At 37.2% G+C, this 17,884-nt stretch overlaps 1 protein-coding gene across 1 annotated transcript in view; it reads left to right on the top strand.

Moving 5' to 3' along the window:
• Nucleotides 1–17,884, top strand: part of KIAA0825 (KIAA0825 ortholog) — a 358,837-nt gene that overhangs the window by 121,670 nt on the left and 219,283 nt on the right. The window contains exons 13-14 of the mRNA XM_028089323.2: nt 7,577–7,756; nt 13,659–13,883. Of these exons, the coding sequence (XP_027945124.2) occupies nt 7,577–7,756; nt 13,659–13,883 (405 nt within the window). The remainder of the gene's footprint in view (nt 1–7,576; nt 7,757–13,658; nt 13,884–17,884) is intronic.

Below are 17,884 nucleotides of genomic sequence, written 5' to 3'. Positions count from 1 at the left end.
GAAGCAGAAGCAGGCTCCCCGCTGAGCAAGGAGCCCGATGATGCAGGACTCGATCCCAGGACCCTGAGGTCATGACCTGAGCCGAAGACAGACACTTAACTGCCTGAGCCACCCAGGCATCCCCAGAATAATTTTTAAACAGACAGAATTCAAAAGAGGTAGAAATCTGATGTTTAATTTACTTGGGTACTGAGAAAAACAGCATAGAATAAGTCAGAAAAACTTTAATTTGTATAGGAGCATTTTAGAACATAAAGCAAGAAGATAATTCCCAGGAAAAAGTTGGGAAAGAAGATGTCTGAAAAATAATGATTTTTTTTGTCTTTGTAGTTTAAGACCCATTTCAACTTCTTTAAAATTTAAAATTTTGCCAAAATAAGGACAGTTTGGGGGGGGAAAGTAATAATCAAGCCATGTTTAATCAAAAATTTGTAAATAAATGGCAGGTTTTTATATCTGTTGTTACCTTTTATACAACAGACTCCAAGCTAATTTTCCAGTCAGGTTTCGATTTTATTTTTGTTAATTTTCATAGTGAACTAGGATGTGACATTCAAATTTAGTGCTTCTTTAAAGCAATTTTCATGTGATACTCCATCCCCTGTTTCTTGGGTATTAATTTATCGGCCTGGTGTTTTAGGTTTTGAGTCCTGGTTTTATATGCTCCATTTTCTATTCCTGCACTTTCTCTCTAATACCTATGTCTAAAGTGAGTCTTTCAACTTCCTCCCTTTGGTTAGGGATGCTCGTTAGAGCCTGGTTAATTCAGCATCCCTCAGCTCATGGCACTCTCTTCAACAACATTGCTGCCAAATCCATTTTAGTGACTCAGCAGGAGCTTGTCATTAACAGCACTTTTGTAGAAAGTAAAAATTAAGCAGTCTTGGAAAGCAAAGTGCTAGTGTACCATGTATGTGTAAATCTTTGGTAGCAATAAACACAGTCTCCTGGTGGGTTGGTGGTGGAGCTGCTTTCCTGATAACCACCCTTCCTTTGAAGCCCTAATGAGTTCAGTTCTCCATCGTGTCTGCCGTGAAAAGGGCCCTTCAGTGTTACTGAAAAGGCAGTCTGTTTTCAAATCTTATATTTGTTTATAAAATGTATAAGACATTTGATAGATAAAGGAGAAGCAGATGGAATTCAAAATAGCAGCTTTATTATTGGTAAAACCTGGGTCAGAAAATATGGCTTTAAATATGGCTTGCCTCCACTGATCTCCAGAGTTAAGTTGATCCTTCTGTCCTGCCAACTGCCCTACCTGCCCCCTTACCACCTCCCAAAACCACCAACAGAGCTGAAAGCCCCGGGACTCCCTTGCAATAGCAGAACCAGCCCTAATAGACTTAACAGAGGGGAGAGCAGGCCAGGGGATGCAACTCCCTGCGGTCTGGTGGGCCCCAAGCTCACCACTGAAAAGAGTCCCCTCTCCTTCCTTAGCTTGAAGTGTCAAGAAGGACGGGAGTGTGACTCATATTAAAGGGGAGAACAATAAGGGAGTGCAGGCCTGGGTTAGTTGTAGATCTGATGGGAAAATACCTCTTGGGTAACATTGACTGAGCGAGGTGAGGCCAAGTAGATGACATTTGTCTGAACAATGGATACTTTACGGAGATCTACAACTCATTGATTTTTATGTCTTTCATGACTGAAAATTCTAGACACACCTGGAGGATTTTACATCAAATAAATAAGTGTCTGGTCCAGAAGGCAGAGAGAAAGGAAAAGGAAAGGGTTAGACCTGCACGTGGAGGAAAAGGGAAGGGACTAACTTAAAAAGAAGAGGCAAAAAAAAAAAAAAAAATAGAACTCTAGCTGAGTCTTCTTGAAAGGAATGGGAGATAGGAGAATGAAAAAGAACGCAGAGGAAAATTCCTGTAGTATAAGAACTTCACAGTCTAAGGAAAACCAAGGTTTGTGCATGAGTGCCTCACAAAGGTATTGGTTTTCACCTGGTTTCTAGGGCACAACCTTAGAAACATCTAGAATCCGCTGAGGCTCACTCTCCATCCAGACCTTCTTAGACAGTGGGTGAAGTTCGACTTAGAAATTACCTTGGATTAATGGAGGTAAGAGGAAGTGATAAGTCTGGATTTGTGAGGCATAGTTTATGGAGGACTTTGAAAGGTAGCCAGAGGAGTTAGATTTAATGCATATTCTGGCAAGTGTTTTGATTAAAATAAGAGGTTAAAAAAAAAAAAACCTAAAGTGTATTAATAGCGTTAGGAAAAGAGAAGGCACACAATTAGGAAAAAAAAAAAAAATCAACATTTGAGCAGCACCTGGCTGGCTCAGTTAGAAGAGCATGCAACTCTTGATCTTAGGGTTGTGAGTTCGAGGCCCACATAGGGTGGAGATATTACTTAAATAAATAAATAAATAAATAAAAACTTTTAAAAAATCAATATTTGATTCATTATCAAGAGGGAATTGAGGGGAGAGACATTTAATTTATAACATCTGTCAATTCAGAGAAGGAATAAAAATTGCTAAGGCAGTGACCCTGGAGATGAATAGACAATGGGGTGTTAGGCAGAAATGGAGAATACAGCAAGGAACATGAAAGGGACAGCTTAGATTTAGAGGTGATGAATTTGGAAACTTCTTCACAAAAGGGGTCTTTGAAATCAAAAGATAAGAGAATCGCTAAGCTAGATGTGAAGCAGTGAGGTTCAAAGAAGGCTAAGGCCAAGGTTCTGTGGAAGCCTCCACGGGCCGATGCCACTTCTCCCTCTCACTACCGTTTCTATAAACAGTTTTATTTACACCCTTGACCCTGCATTCACGTATTGTCTCTGACCAGTTTTGTGTTACGACAGCAGAGTTGAGCAGCTGAGACAGAGACCAAATGGCTTGCAAAACCTCAAACTTTTACCATCTGGCCCTCTCCAGACAAAGTTTGCCAACCTGGTTCAAGATGATAAAAGAGAAAGAGCTATAGAAAAGATGAGGTACCATGAAACCAAAGAGCATGGCCATGAGCAAGTCAAGAGAGAAGAGGGTTTCAAAGGAGAAGGCAACGGGAGCAGATACAGTGGCTTATGAGGAGGATGAAACTTGGGGGGAGAAGTCTCTGAATACTGTGACTAGGAGATAAATTTCATTCCAGAAAATCCAATTTCTAGATGGACCAAGACCCAACCAAAAATACTCAAGAGATCTCTTTCTCCCCTCTGCCTTTTTTTCTTCCTTCGTTAGTGTTAAAACCTTAGTTAAACGCATAGCACTGCTCCAGGTGCTGTGGGAAAATGCCTTCAGATAAGATGCACATCCAGAGAAAGTCTAAAAATAATGACAGGTACCGAGATAGCATATGTGAAATTGTAGAATGTTATCAGAAATTAAAGGATTTTGCATGAAGGCAGCAAATTGCCACATGCCAAACATCTAGTTTGGACTGAGTACTCGGCATTCAGAGGTTACTGTCAAAAAAATGGCAGAGCAGGCTTTGAGACGTTTGAGATTCTAGTTTAATGTAAATAGCACAGGCAAATTCTTACTCCCTTTGTGATCTTAGAGCAAGTTACTTCATTTGTCTCAACTTTACTGTGTTCATCCCGAAAACTGGGATCATCAGCACTCATTCCATGGAGTATTATGAAGACAAAATGAGATATAAAGGAGTTCATGTAATGTTTGGCATACAGTAAGTACTTTGTGAATAGTAACTTTACCTTTATAGAGCTGGTATAAAGCTCAGTTCATAAACTCAGATGTAAAAGGCCTATCAGAATCACTCATCATCTGCAGATCAGTGTTATGAAAATTCTGAGCCCCATCCTACCAGGCTGGCAGAACATTTAATGCTATTCTTAGGGCTCCTACCCCAGTCCCAGGGTGGTGCTGAGGTCCCTGTGAGGCTTTATTGGTCATCAGTTACCCAGGCACCTAGTTCCTGCAGAGATACCTTGTATCCCTGTCCAGATGGTGCATTCAGGTGCGCCATCGGGTGGGGCTTGAAACCTCTGATGAGGCCTAGAGCCCGAGTCAGGGAGCCAGCTTCCCTCAGTGCCCACCCCCCCCAACCGGCCTCCCTGGGCACTGCTACTTGCAGACCCAGAGGCTTTGCTTTTCAGTCCCAGAGCATCTCGTTTTTCAGAGGACACACACCATTCTACTTTGGTATCTTATGGTGGTGCCAATATTTTACCTGTTTTGGCTTACAAAAAAATAGCTATTTCGTGTTGTTCAAATAACAATTCAAAAGGTTTAGTTTTCTTTCATTCCTTTTTTTTTTTTTTTTAACTCTAGGAAGGCAGCTGACTTCAATGTCTATTTGTGCTTTTCCAATAGCAAAACCCTCTGTGGCAAGGAAACCGAAACAGACTACTTTATTTCAGGGCAAAGGAAAACAAAGAAAAATTTTTTAAAAAATCATATTTCATTGAAGCATCTTGACATGTTTCTATGGTAATAACAATAATAATTATTTTTTATTGTAATTATTCCTCATATCCCACCCCCTTTCTCCAACTGCATTCTCACTGCATGGTTCATGGAGCCCTAGATTACGCATGCTGTGGTGATTGACTAGCTTCGTCTCCCACCTCCCTCACACCTGGCACACTTCCGCTGTGTCACCCTGCCAACAGCTTCCTGCCTTCTCTTCATCCCCCTAAACCTTCTGTGTTGCCGGAAAGTACCAGTACCTCAGGCTTGTCAGGCTGATAAACTTCTCCTCCTCCTTAAAGACTTTCTCTGAAAAAATTTAAAACATCATCTTTATTTGTATTTATTTGTATTGTACTATATTTTCACAGTGCCCTATTCTCTTTTTTTTTTAAAGATTTTTTTATTTATTCATTCGAGACACAGAGATACAGAGAGAGAGAGAGAGAATATGAGCAGGGGTAGAAGCAGAGGAAGGGGGAGAAGAAGGCCCGCCACTGAGCCAGGAGCCCAGTGAGGGGCTCGATCCCAGGACCCTGGGATCATGACCCGAGCTGAAGGCAGATGCCCAACCATCTGAGCCACCCAGGTGCCCCTCATAGTGCCTTATTCTCAAACCACTTAGACTTAAGATGATTGAATAATATGTCATCTAAACTCGGACCCTTTTAAAAGAGGATGCTAGTAAGTAATTATGACAGAACAACAGACAAATCAGGAGTACCCCAAGAAAACCAGGATGTACGGTCACGCTACTTATCCTTACATTGCTGTAGTGATCGGTTACAGACCTCCCATTCCCTCCCCTCACGAACATATATATATATACACAGTAACTCCCTGGAAGGCATAGGCCTCAGCATCTAGTGTAATATGACCACTGACACATTAACTGATTAATTAAACCATGGGGATTTTGTTGGAGGAGAACATTCTAGACTAGTGCAATAGCATAAACCAACAAAAGGAGATGGGAGGGAACATTTATGAGGTAGAGCAAATATACCAATCTGTGTGGAACAGATATTTGGGGATTGGAATATCATTTGGGAAAAGATGGTGCAAACTCTTGATTGTCAGGCTAAGGAATTTCAGGGGAAGGTTTACACATGGGGGAAAGACGCGAAGGATAACTGATAGTTGTTTGTCAGAGGGATTGGAGGAGGGAAGGGCAGAGAACTGCCGAGATTATTTGAAAAGAAAAGATGGAAATATGAATGCCTAGATTAGGACTCTTTGTCATTTAACCTTTTAGGCTTTAGACTGCAAGCGATAAAAACCCAAATTAGCCTGGTTTAAGCATAAAGGAGACTCTTATCAGCTCAGCTAACATAAATATATAGGCATTGCTGGATCCAAGTTTTCAGGGTTATATCATCAGGAATATCCTATCTCTTGGTTCTGCTTCTTACTGTATTGGATTCATTCTCAGCCAGGTCCTCCCCAAAGTACCCATCAGTAACTTCCAGCCTACTTTATACCAGCTTAGCAACTCCTTAGAGAGGGAATGCCACTTTACCAATAGTCCTAGCAAAAACCCCAAGGAGGGGTTTCTAGATCCTGAAAGTCAAATCACAGAGATAAAATTATCCACAGGAAACATAAAAGTGATAAGCTTCCAAATGAGCATGGAGAAGAAATGTACTCATTCCGAAATGATCTAGATTCTATTTATTCAAGATATTTAAAATATAAGATATAAGGCATGTTTATTTATTTATTCTACTTTATTTTATTTTAATTCCAGTGTAGTTAACATACAATGTTATGTGTTATCTTTAATCCAATAAATATTTTTACATATTATGATACTGAGCATATAATGCTAATTAGTCCAAACAAAATTATTATTTCACCTTTCCAGTCCAACCTATTAATACAATAGTGTAGGAGCTTATGATTACTTATCTTTGAGGAAGTCATAATGGAGCCAGACGAGGACTGAAAAGGGCAATTAAAGTGGCTCTGTTTTTAGGGCACCTGGGTGGCTCAGTCGTTAAGCATCTGCCTTCAGCTCAGGTCATGATCCCAGCGTCCTGGGATCACGGGCTCCCTGCTCAGTGGGAAGCCTGCTTCTTCCTCTCCCACTCCCCCTGCTTGTGTTCCCTCTCTCGCTGTCTCTCTCTCTGTTGAAAAATAAATAAATCTTTAAAAAAAAATAAAGTAGCTCTGTTATTGTGGGAATTCCTTAAATAATTTTCCTGAGGAACCAATTGATAAACCTCTTCAGTCTTAAATGACAGGATCTATGGGTTTAAGAAACATTTGTAAATTTATTGTAGATTTATTTGTAAACATTTGTAAATTTATTTGATTTATGTATTTGTAAATGTATAGCATAATTCTGAGAAGATTATAACTGAATTTCCATGAAACTTATGTTCTGAATAAAGGGTACAATAATGTTCAGAACACAAATCCAGAAGAGAGATACAAAGATTCAACTGGCTTTAAGTAGGTTTTAGATAACAAAAGAATATGTATAGAATAATTCTATTTGGTGTTCAAGTTATACATATATACATTCATTTATGCATATCTGTATATAATACAAACGAAACACTGCACCAAATACAGGCTCTCACTGGCTGGTGGGATTTGGCACAATTTCAATTTTCTTACTTGTCTGTGGTTTTTTTTATATTTTTAGAATGAATGTATATTAATTTTAAATGACAAAAGGAATCAAAAAAAGTTTCTTTAAGAGAAAGAGAAGTCTGACATAAAGGTAAACTAGCTTTGCCTTTTGAAGTGATGTCATTGTGGCCCTTCTCACAATTTTCCCCCTACAGATAGCATAAGAATCTCAGTAACAATATTGGGTTGGGTGGGACATTACTCTGAAAGAATGTGGCATTTCTCTTATTATGTAAATATTAATCAAATACAGTTTTAGTGCATTATGTGTGGGTAAGTAATAAGAATTTCTTTATTTGTTCATTTATTTATTTATTTATTTTTGAGAGAGAGACAGAGACAGAGGGAGAGAGAGAGAGAGAGAATCTTAAACAGGCTCCATACACAGTGCAGAGCCTGATGAGGGGCCCGATCTCACAACCCTGAGATCATGACCTGAGCCAGAATCAAGTTGGACACTTAACCGACTGAGCCACCCAGGCGCCCCAAGTGATAAGAATTTAATCACATTCACTGAAAGCTATCTTACTAACTCACTTTTATTCTTTCCAAGAACGTACCTTTCAAGAACAAGCTTCTGATACAGACAATAATCTGAACCAAGGATCCAGCTTGATAGAAACCATCTTTAAAGTATTATACCATTGCAGTTTTTCTCCACAAACATTTGGAAATGTTTTTGTGAGCTACATGGAAGAAGAACAATTATGGGACTCTCTATATAACATCCCAGGTATGAGAAATTTACTCTTTGTAAAAGAAGTGTTTTATAGATAATTAAATATATATTTAAAGGTGTTTTGAAAATATTATTGTTGTCACTTATGCTGAGTCTGTTATTTGTAAAAGTTTATCTTACTTTTTTTTTTCAGTATAAATGTTTCTTTGGGAATCATTAACCATTCGGTCCTATCAAATATAGTATGCTTGCAGAGGTGCCTGGGTGGCTCAGTCGGTTAAGCGTCTGCCTTTGGCTCAAGTCATGATCCCAGGGTCCTGGGATCGAGTCCCACGTCGGGCTCCCTGCTCAGCAGAGAGCCTGCTTCTCTCTCTCCCTCTGCTGCTCCCTCCTTGTTTGTGTGCTTGTTCTCTCTCTCTCTCTGTCAGATAAATAAATAAAATCTTTAAAAAAATAAAAGAAAAAATAAAATATAGTATACTTGCGACAAGGTGAAAGGAAGGTTGGGGGGGTGGGGGAATTATGTAATGCAGATTTTCTTTTTAAATTATTATTAGGAAGTGTCCTTTCATAAAAATTATTTTAATATTTAGCATAGATTATGTTTTGCTATTGAGCATATAAGACCTTAGTAACATGTGAAAAAATATTTTGTAATTCTTAGATGTATTTATTCAATAAACTGATGGACAAAACTACTGGTCAATTTTCTTTAAATGTAAAAGGCATTTATTATTATGACCATAGTGTCTCTGTCTCTACAAGGCAAGCATGTTCTATTGTTCCTTCGGGGACCATATATTTTTCCATTTGTACTATTCTTCTGCCTACAGCTAGAATGGATGTTAAAGCCAGAACAAGTTGCATATCTGAATAGAAAGTGTTCGTGTGTTGCCCCACCTTCAGAGCCAGGTGAAAAAGTTCTTGCATTATTTTATACTTAATCTCCTGGCTTTAATTCTACATAATATCTTGGGAAAACAAAGAATGAGAACTTAGTAGTTAGTCCGTTAACTATTTACATCATCTACATTTGGCTGTCGACCTATAAACTGTTTTATACACTGTTTTAGAAACTACCTTTGCATAAAATATTTCTGGGACCCATATAAAAAAATCTCACTTGCTCATATTCATGGTTTTGTTCTTCCTGGACTTTTTGACTATCCTCTAGACATTACTTGAATATCTTTTGAGCTAGTTTAAAGTCATTATGTTACAACTTCTCTTGGTCATTTTCCCTGAAAAATAGCAGTAGATAACTTTTGTAATGATTTTAAAAACCTGAATGTATCACTTCATGGCTGTGTAATAATTATCTCCTTTTAAAGTTTTATCTCCTAGTTTCCATGTATTTCTTATGGCTACCTCTTCACCCAAAGGAGCGACAGTTTTCCAGTTAAAAAGACTGAATACTTCTGATGTAGACTTTATGGAACTGAACCTTGAAAAATAACCTTGAAAGTTCCTCCACCCCTTTGGCTTTTAGTTATTCAGGTGAATTGTGAATCTCTCACAGGATTATAAAGAATTGGTGACCCACATGCTTCAACCACTATTTATTCTTCAACTCTTAAGTTTTTGAACCATTTTGACTCTTAGCTCAAAACTGTACTGAAAATGACCTGGAAGATACCAATGGCCTTTAGGTGCTGCTACCAGATAGCAAAAATGCTACTCACTCCTAATTAGTCTTCTCTTCATCTACACTTTGAGCAAACCCTTCTCCACAAGGTCAGTCAAGTCTCTTGAAAAAGGTATTACACTTACTAATACAGCCCGAATTGTGTGGGGTGTTTCAAAGGATCAGAACTTCAAGTTTGTGAAATGTCCTTGGTCTTTGTGTAAATTGTTTCTCTGTAAATATGAAATAGTCTCTAGGTCTTGAATATTTTCTAGAACCTGGGACCCTACAGCAGTCATGAGGGACTCAACTTTTGTACACTTAGGTATAAGATATATACATAAGTGAATACTTGTAGGAATTATTTCAGACTTATCTGTTAGATCAATTATGAAAAAGAAAAATTAAAATTTTTATTTGACCTTCACTTACTCCTTCTTCAATGTCTTTCCTTACTTTGTGTGGATCCAAGTTTTCCCTGTATATTCTTTCCCTTTTCTTTATAGAACTTCTTTTAACGTTTCTTGTAAGACAGGTCTACTGGAACAAATGTCTTCAATTTTTGTTTGTCTGAGAAAGTCTTTATTTCTCCTTCACTTGTGAAGGATAATTTTGCAGGGGACGTAACTCTAGGTTGTTCAGGTTTTGTTTTTTGTTCTTGTTGTTATTGCTGTTTTTGCAACACTTTAAATATTTCACTCCACTCTTCTTTGCATGGTTTCTGAAAAGTTGGATGTTAATTCCTACCTACATTCTTCTATAAATAAGATAATTTTTTTTCCTCTGGCTTTTTTCAGGACTTCTTTCTCTTTGCTTTTTTGTAGTTTGAAAATGATATGTGTATGAGTAGTTTTAAGCATGTACCCTGCTTGGTGTTCTCTGAGCTTTCTAGATCTGTGGTTTGTGTTTGATAGTAAATCGAGGGGAACTTCACAGTCATTATTGTGTTAAATATTTCTTCTGTTCCTTTCTCTTTCTTCTCCTGGTATTCCCATTACATGTATGCACATACGTTACACCTTTTGTAGTTGTCCCACAGTCCTTGGGTATTCTGTTCTTTTTTTTCTCCCCCCCCCAGACTTTGACCTCTTTGCTTTTGAGTTTGGAGATTTCTATTGAGATATCTTCAAGCCCAGAGTTTCTTTTCTCACCTATGTCCAGTCTACTAATAAGCCAAAGAAAGGCATTCTTCATTTTTGTTACACTATTTTTGATGTCTAGTGTTTTCTTTTGGTTCTTTCTCAAGATTTCCATCTCTCTACTTACACTACCCATTTGTTCTTGCATGCTGTCTAATTTATCCATTAGAATCCTTAGCATATTAATCAGTTATTTTAATTACTTGTCTGATAATTCTAATTGCCGTATCTGTTTCTGATGCTTGCTCTGTCTTTTCAAATTGTGTTCTTTGCCTTTTAGTATATCTTGTAATTTTTTTCTTGAAAACTGGACGTGATGTATTGGGTAAAAGAAACTGCTATAAAGAGGCTTTCAGTGATGTGGGGGAGAGATTTGGGGGAGGAGAAGCATTCTATAGTCCTATGATCAGGTCTCAGTCTTTAGTGGGCTTATACCTCTGGATGGTGTACTTCACAAGTGTTTCTCAGGGGTTTTTTTCTCCCATTTTATGTAGGAGAATATGGCTAGAGTGGGCTGAAGTTACATATTTCCCTTCTTCTAGGTCAGTTAGGCTCTGATAATATCCCAGTGGGTTTGGCTCTATTTTAGTAGTTTCTCCTGAGGGCAGCCCTTAAGAACAGAGTGCTCTGACTTATTTCAAAATAATCCTTTTCTTCTCCTCTTGCTAGAAGCTCTTGGAGATTTTTCCTTGACATTTACTATGGGCACCTAGTTGAACTCATAGAGGTAAAACTCACAAGTGTGGCAGCCTCCATATGACAGGGTCACCTGGCGTGTTAACTCGCAGACTTGTCCACACTGAGCCTCCAGCAATTCATCAATTACAATTGAGACTTCCTCCCTTGGCACTTGTTCCCATGGTAGTTGTACTTATGAGTTTCCATGCCAGTAAGCTGTGACTCCCTATATTTGTTGTCTGTCACTCCAGTCTTGGGGACAGTGGTTTGCGTGGTATACCCACCTCTCTACAGATCCAAGAAAAGTTGTTGACTTTTCCATCTGTTTAGCTTTTTCCTTGTTGTTAGGACAGAGTGGTGACTTCCAAGCTCTTTATATGCAGAGCCAGAAACCAGAAGGGCTTGCCACTTGCTTTATTTTCTTTATTCTCTCTACTTCTTATTTTTCCTTTTCTTCTTGCTATATCTGTACCTTATCCCCTACCATAGGTACCCCATGCTTGTTTCAGAACCCTGCATCAAGAGAACACTGGGCACCCTATACTATAATATTATAAACTTTACAGAAATTCATGTTAGGTAATAATAATAATAGCATATACTTACATAGTGTATATAGTGCCTACAAATTAATTCATATAGGTTTTAAATAATTCTTTGAGATACGACTGTTACTTTATCATTTGTAATAACTTGATTTTATTTTAAAAGGAATAAACATTCCCTTTTAATAAAAGGAAATAGGGGAATTTCTGGCTTTCTAGAATTTTTAGATACCTGAGATGTATTTAATCCATAACTCCACAGAGTTCAAGCAAAATAAATATTAATTACAGATACAGGAAGAAGGCTTCTTTATGCCTGTCAATGAATTAAAGTCTTGAAGCATCATTTGAAAAGATAGACTGCTCTATCCTCCACCATTCCCATAAAGAGCAACAGCTCACCCAATGATTGCACTATGTTAAAAAGTTAAACTCTCAATATTGGATAGTATCAAGATCCTCTTAAGCATGGCGGTTCTTCTTTTTTTTTTTTTTCTAAGATTTATTTATTTATTTTAGAGTGAGGGAGAGAGTGTGAGAGGAGGGGCAGAGGGAGAGGGAGAGAATCCTGAAGCAGACTCCGCACTGAGCAGGGAGTCCAGTGCAGGGCTCCACAGGGGGCTCCATGTGGGGCTTGATCCTAGGACTCTGAGGTCACGACCTGAGCTGAAATCAAGAGTCATTCAACAGACTGAGCCACCCAGGCATTCCAGCAGCATGGTGGTTTTAACAATGAATTGAGTCATTTGAGAAATAACACCTCAGGGTGCCTAACTGGCTCAGTCAGAAGAGCATGCAACTCCTGACCTCAGGGTTGTGAATTTGAGCCCCATGTTGGGTGTAGAGATTACTCAAGTAAATAAAAGTTAAAAAAAAAAAAAAAAGAACATTACCTCAAAATTTGAGGGGAAAAACATATATGTACTTTTCTGTATTGATTCAAGTGGTTACCCCAAGACTTTCCTGTCATATTAAAAAACAAGTAAAATTTTATTGCATTTATTGCACAAGTAATACATAGTCATGGTAGGTAATATATATAATCAGAAAGCAGGCAGGATGGCAGAAAGAAGGAAAGAAGGGAGGGAGGATACAAAAGAAACAAAAGTAAAAAGGGGAAAAATGAAAGGAAGAGGAAAATATCTGAAATCACATCAGTCATTAGTAATCACCATTAATGTTGTAGAGTGCATCTTTTAATTCTTTTATGTGTGTGTGTGTGTGTACATGTGTGTATTTAAAATAAATAGCATGTCATGCTTTTCCTAACCTGTCTTTATTTTTCTTTTTTTTTTAAAGATTTTATTTATTTATTTGAGAGAGAGAGCACATGAGAGGGGGGAGGGTGAGAGGGAGAAGCAGACTCCCCACTGAGCAGGGAACCCAATGCGGGACTCGATCCTGAGGATTCCAGGATCATGACCTGAGCCAAAGGCAGACACTTAACCAACTGAGCCACCCAGGCACCCTGCCTTTATTTTTCTACTGAATAATATATGGCTTTATTGTATAGATGTGTAGCTATTTAAACAAATAACCAATTATTGGACATTTCGATTATTTTCAATTTTCCTTTATATCCTTTACATGATTGTAATTAATTTCTTAGGATGAAGCCCTAGAGACAGAATAAGTGGGTTAGCAGGTAAGTAAAATGTTAAAGTGTTGATATTTTTGCCAAGTTGTTATCTAAGAAGGTCATACCATTTATATTTCTACCTTTAGAGTTCCAAACCACAAGCAAATGTTGTTATTCACTGTTATTTTAATTGCCATTTTCTTTATTACTAAGAAGAAACTTTTTTTCCCACGTTTTTGGACTGTTTATTAATTATATGATTTCAAAGTTAAAAGCAGCTCTCCTTTTCTATAGCCTTAAATTAGATTACTGACAAACTGAATTCCCAGTTGAATAACACACAAAATATTGCCAGATTCTGCTAACTCTAATATGCTGTCTGATTTTAAAGTCTCAACATGCATGGAGTCCGAGCTAGAGGTCATCCGATGCTTGAGATTGGCACTGACCGACGCTGTCAAGGACATCGTACAGCAGATAATATTTGTGATGAGCTCTGGGAGAAGCTGTGAGACCAACCTCAACAAGCACAGCATTCCTGAATGCTTGCGTGAGAGCATTCCAAAGGAATGGAATTATATTCCCAAAAAAACTAAAAGGAAAGAATCAAGCAAAGGTATCTTTCTTTCCTTTTTCTTTTTTTAAACATATCCGCAAAGAAGCAATTTTCCAGGATATGAAATCAAGTAAAATTCTAAAAATTGTAAGATTTGTAAACTACATTAATCCTTTTCCCACCATTTCTATGTATTTGGGACCTGTAATTTTTTTTTAGCCTTATGACCAACAAAACTAGAAATGAAAATTACTCCAATGGCCAAAGTCTTTATTTAACTACAGAATTTTCTGTGGTATGTTGTGTTCATGTTAGTATTCACGGATTAGTGGACTCAAATGGTCATCATCTTTATTTAACTACAGAAATTCTGTGATATGTTGCATTCATGTTAGTATTCACAGATTAGTCAATGATTGTGACTAAGCTTAAATCTACTAAGTAATCTAAAATTCATACTCTCAAGAAGATTGTTCTGATGTTCAGTTTAATATTTTTCCTTGAGGTTTTTTCCACTGCAACCACCAATTATTACTTTCTTTTCTCTTATTAACAGACCTACTTGTGTAGCGTTTAGGTAAAAAATAGCACCCCATTTAGTAACCATGTGGTTTTTTAACAAGAGTATTTTCCCCCAATATCTATGGTTCTGAATTCAGTGCATTTTTCCTATTAGGGGCTGTGCATCTAAGTGTGTTTTAGAACCATGAGTTACATTATTCGTTTATTTTATTTTATTTTTTAAAGATTTATTTATTGGGACACCTGGGTGGCTCAGTCTCTTAAGCCTCTGCCTTCAGCTCAGGTCATGATCCCAGGGCCTGGGATCAAGTCCCTAATCGGGCTCCCTGCTCAGTGGGGAGCCTGCTCCTCCCTCTCCCTCTGCTGCTCCCCCTGCTGTGCTCTCTCACTCTCTCTGTCAAATAATTTTTTTTTTTAAAGATTTTATTTATTTATTTTAGAGAGTGGGGAGGGGAAGCAGAGGAGGCAAAGCCTCAAGGAGATTCCATACTGAGCAGGGAGTCCGACTTGGGGCTCGATTTCACAACCCTGAGATCATGACCTGAGCTGAAACCAAGAGTCAGATACTCAACCGACTGAGCCACCCAGGCTCCCCTCATTTATTTTATTAATTAAGACCTCTCTTCTTACCTGGTTTCTTTGTACCTATGTGTTTCTGTGTTAAGATTCCTTTTAATGTATATTATATAGCCATATTAATGAACCTTCTTTAGGATTTTTTTTAAATAAAACTTTTCCCTTTATATTAATCTTTAAAGAAGAACTTTTTTCATGAACTTAAGGAAATTTTCAATGGTAAAATATTTTAACTGAACCTACCAAAGTCAGTTGAAGGGACAAGTCTTTCTCCATGGAGATCCTAACTAATGCGGCTTTTATCCAGCAAACTTATATTACAAACTCAAATCAATTATCTATCTGTGACCTTTCACAGTAATGCTTTAATTCTGTCCAAGCCCTATTAAACTGCCTTTGAATCTACTAACGCCATTTAATTGAAATTGGAAAATGTCAGCTTTTCGTTACTTAAATTCTTCCTTGTCTGAGTTGTTGCCATCTCTCCTTCATTCTAGTTTTTGGGTATTTCATAGATTTTGAGCAATTCAGGAGGCATAATCTATAGCTAACATACGTTGTATGAGTAGCACTATTTGTTTGTGGCTTTCAAGTCATTCTATTCATGAATAATTGTTCTGGTACAGGTGTTCTGTACCTGTACAGAATTTTTGTACAGGTGTTCTGGAATTCTTCCATAATCTTTCAAAGAACCTCAGGTTCAAAAAAAATGCTTACTTTGTTGATACCAATTCTTGTGATTTTCCTTACTAAGTAATTTTCTCCATAAAACTATCACTAAGAGTAGATGTACAACCCTTATACAATGGACAGCCATAAATGGTGCCAAGTCACATAAATATATAAAAGAAAATGGTGGAGGAAAGTGATTGTATAAACCATTTTGTACATTCCAGGTGGATATAACAATAGAATACCATGATTCTCCATCTCTCTACCCTCTTTTAGACTGACAGTGCTCAACCTTTATTATCACTACAGTATGCAAGACAAATAATATTTACAGGCCAGACATTAAGTTCCTTATTCGTTCCATTGGTATTTACTGAGTTACTACTACATGCCAAGTGCTTCAGTTGAGGCTAGAGATAAACTATAAAGTAGATACCTCCTCTTGGAGGTATCTGGTTCCACATGCATGCAAATGCCTCTGGGGATGTACAAGACAATTCTTTGATATGTGAGAAGAAAGGACGAAATGAAACTTTACTGAAATTTCATATGAAGATTGTTACTGTAACTCTCCCTGGGTCTGTGAGTGAGGCAATTATAGGGGGGTGATGGACCTATTCTTTCATTAGCTTTTAGGGTAGAATATTGAATCAAGTTTGTCCTTTGTATTTCAGAATCTAGTAGTTTTAACAATATTAATCCTCACAAAACACACAAGTGGCTTTAACATATTCCTGTAAATTAACAAATCAACCTAATACTGACAGTGCAAGGAAGGGCAGACGATAACCAAGTGAAAAAGCTCACATTGACTTCTGTTCCCGAAATGAGCTCTTTCTCAGCCATATTTATAAGGTAAAATGATGATGATCTGATCAGATTTGGCAAAAAAAAAAAAAAGATTTTTAAAAAGGAAATATATGGGAAAACCATTTGAAATATGATTTCCCATACATTATTGTTAAACATGAATCCCTCCTAAGTAGGTATCGTGCCTTGAGATACTAGCTAAAGATGGTTGGAAATCATCTTGATTAGCCAAAGATTTCAAAACTAAGCATCCAAAACATGAAGACAAACCTCTATAATTGTTTTCAAGAATGTTTTAAGTCAAGTGATATAACCAGTACTTTATAGTATTTGTCTAAGTAATGATAAATATTTAGAGTCCTTTTTGTTGGTGGTGGTTTTTTTGAAGATTTTAACTTATTAAAAAACAAATAGTCATTAGCTTAAGAGAACATTTGTCCTTCCTGAAACGGTGAAAATGAGAGAACACAGAAAACACTATGGTGACAAACTGAAATGCATTTTTGTATTACATTGTCAGTAAATATTGTTACATAGAAAATAGTGATGATTTAAAGAAATAAATATTACAATAAATCATACAATGTAGGAGATTTACCAAAGAGTTGAATGAAAGTTCAGATGCTTCTGATACAGCTCAGCTTAGGTATTTGCTCCATTATGTTTCAAAGAACAGATACACAAAGTAGTTGCACTGTTTCATTGACAACAATTTTTTTTTAAGATTTTATTTATTTGTCAGAGAGAGAACACGAACAGGGGGACAGCAGGCAGAGGGAGAAGCAGGCTCCCTGCTGAGCAAGGAGCCCAACTTGATCCCAGGATCCTGGGATCATAACCTGAGCCGAAGGCAGACGCTGACCGACTGAGCCACCCAGGCGTTCCTCATTGACAGCAATTAAATGAAAGATATGCCAGAGAAATTTTTGTAGCAGTAAATTACTTTTTATTATTTTTATTTTTTGAGATACTATTTTTAAGTCATCTCTATACCCATCATGGGGCTTGAACTTAGAACACCAAGATTAAGAGTAACATTGAGCCTGCCAGCTACCCCAATAAATTACTTTTTAAATAAAAAGAATGCTTTATGGGAAAACTGTTGGAGTGATTGTTTTAAATGAATGGATTCTGGAGAGGAAACAGAGAAGCATTACAAGAAGAAATGTATTCATGGTATCGTTCACATGCAGATTTGTTGGGAAAGAAACTGATGGCAGAAATTACAAAATGCTATCAGAAGTTACTAAGATAGTTCATTTTATAAAACCCAGAAATACTAGTTCTATAAAAACCAGTATCACCAATAAAAATACCCTACCTACACACTTAAGAACTTAGAAATAGAGTTTTCAAACATAATTTAAAATATTCCAAATAAGAGTTTCAGTGATTCCTGAATATTTTTCTTGAAAATACAAAAATGAAATATTTTTCTATTTGTTTTCAAGAATAACTAATTGACATCATGATTAATGAAT

Source organism: Eumetopias jubatus, unplaced genomic scaffold (genome assembly GCF_037043125.1).
Source record: "Eumetopias jubatus isolate StellerSeaLion01/CBP00866 unplaced genomic scaffold, mEumJub1_p1.0 scaffold_5, whole genome shotgun sequence".
NCBI lineage: Eukaryota > Metazoa > Chordata > Mammalia > Carnivora > Otariidae > Eumetopias > Eumetopias jubatus.
Note: the sequence above shows the minus strand (reverse complement) of the source record. Positions and strands in the feature narration are given on the sequence as shown.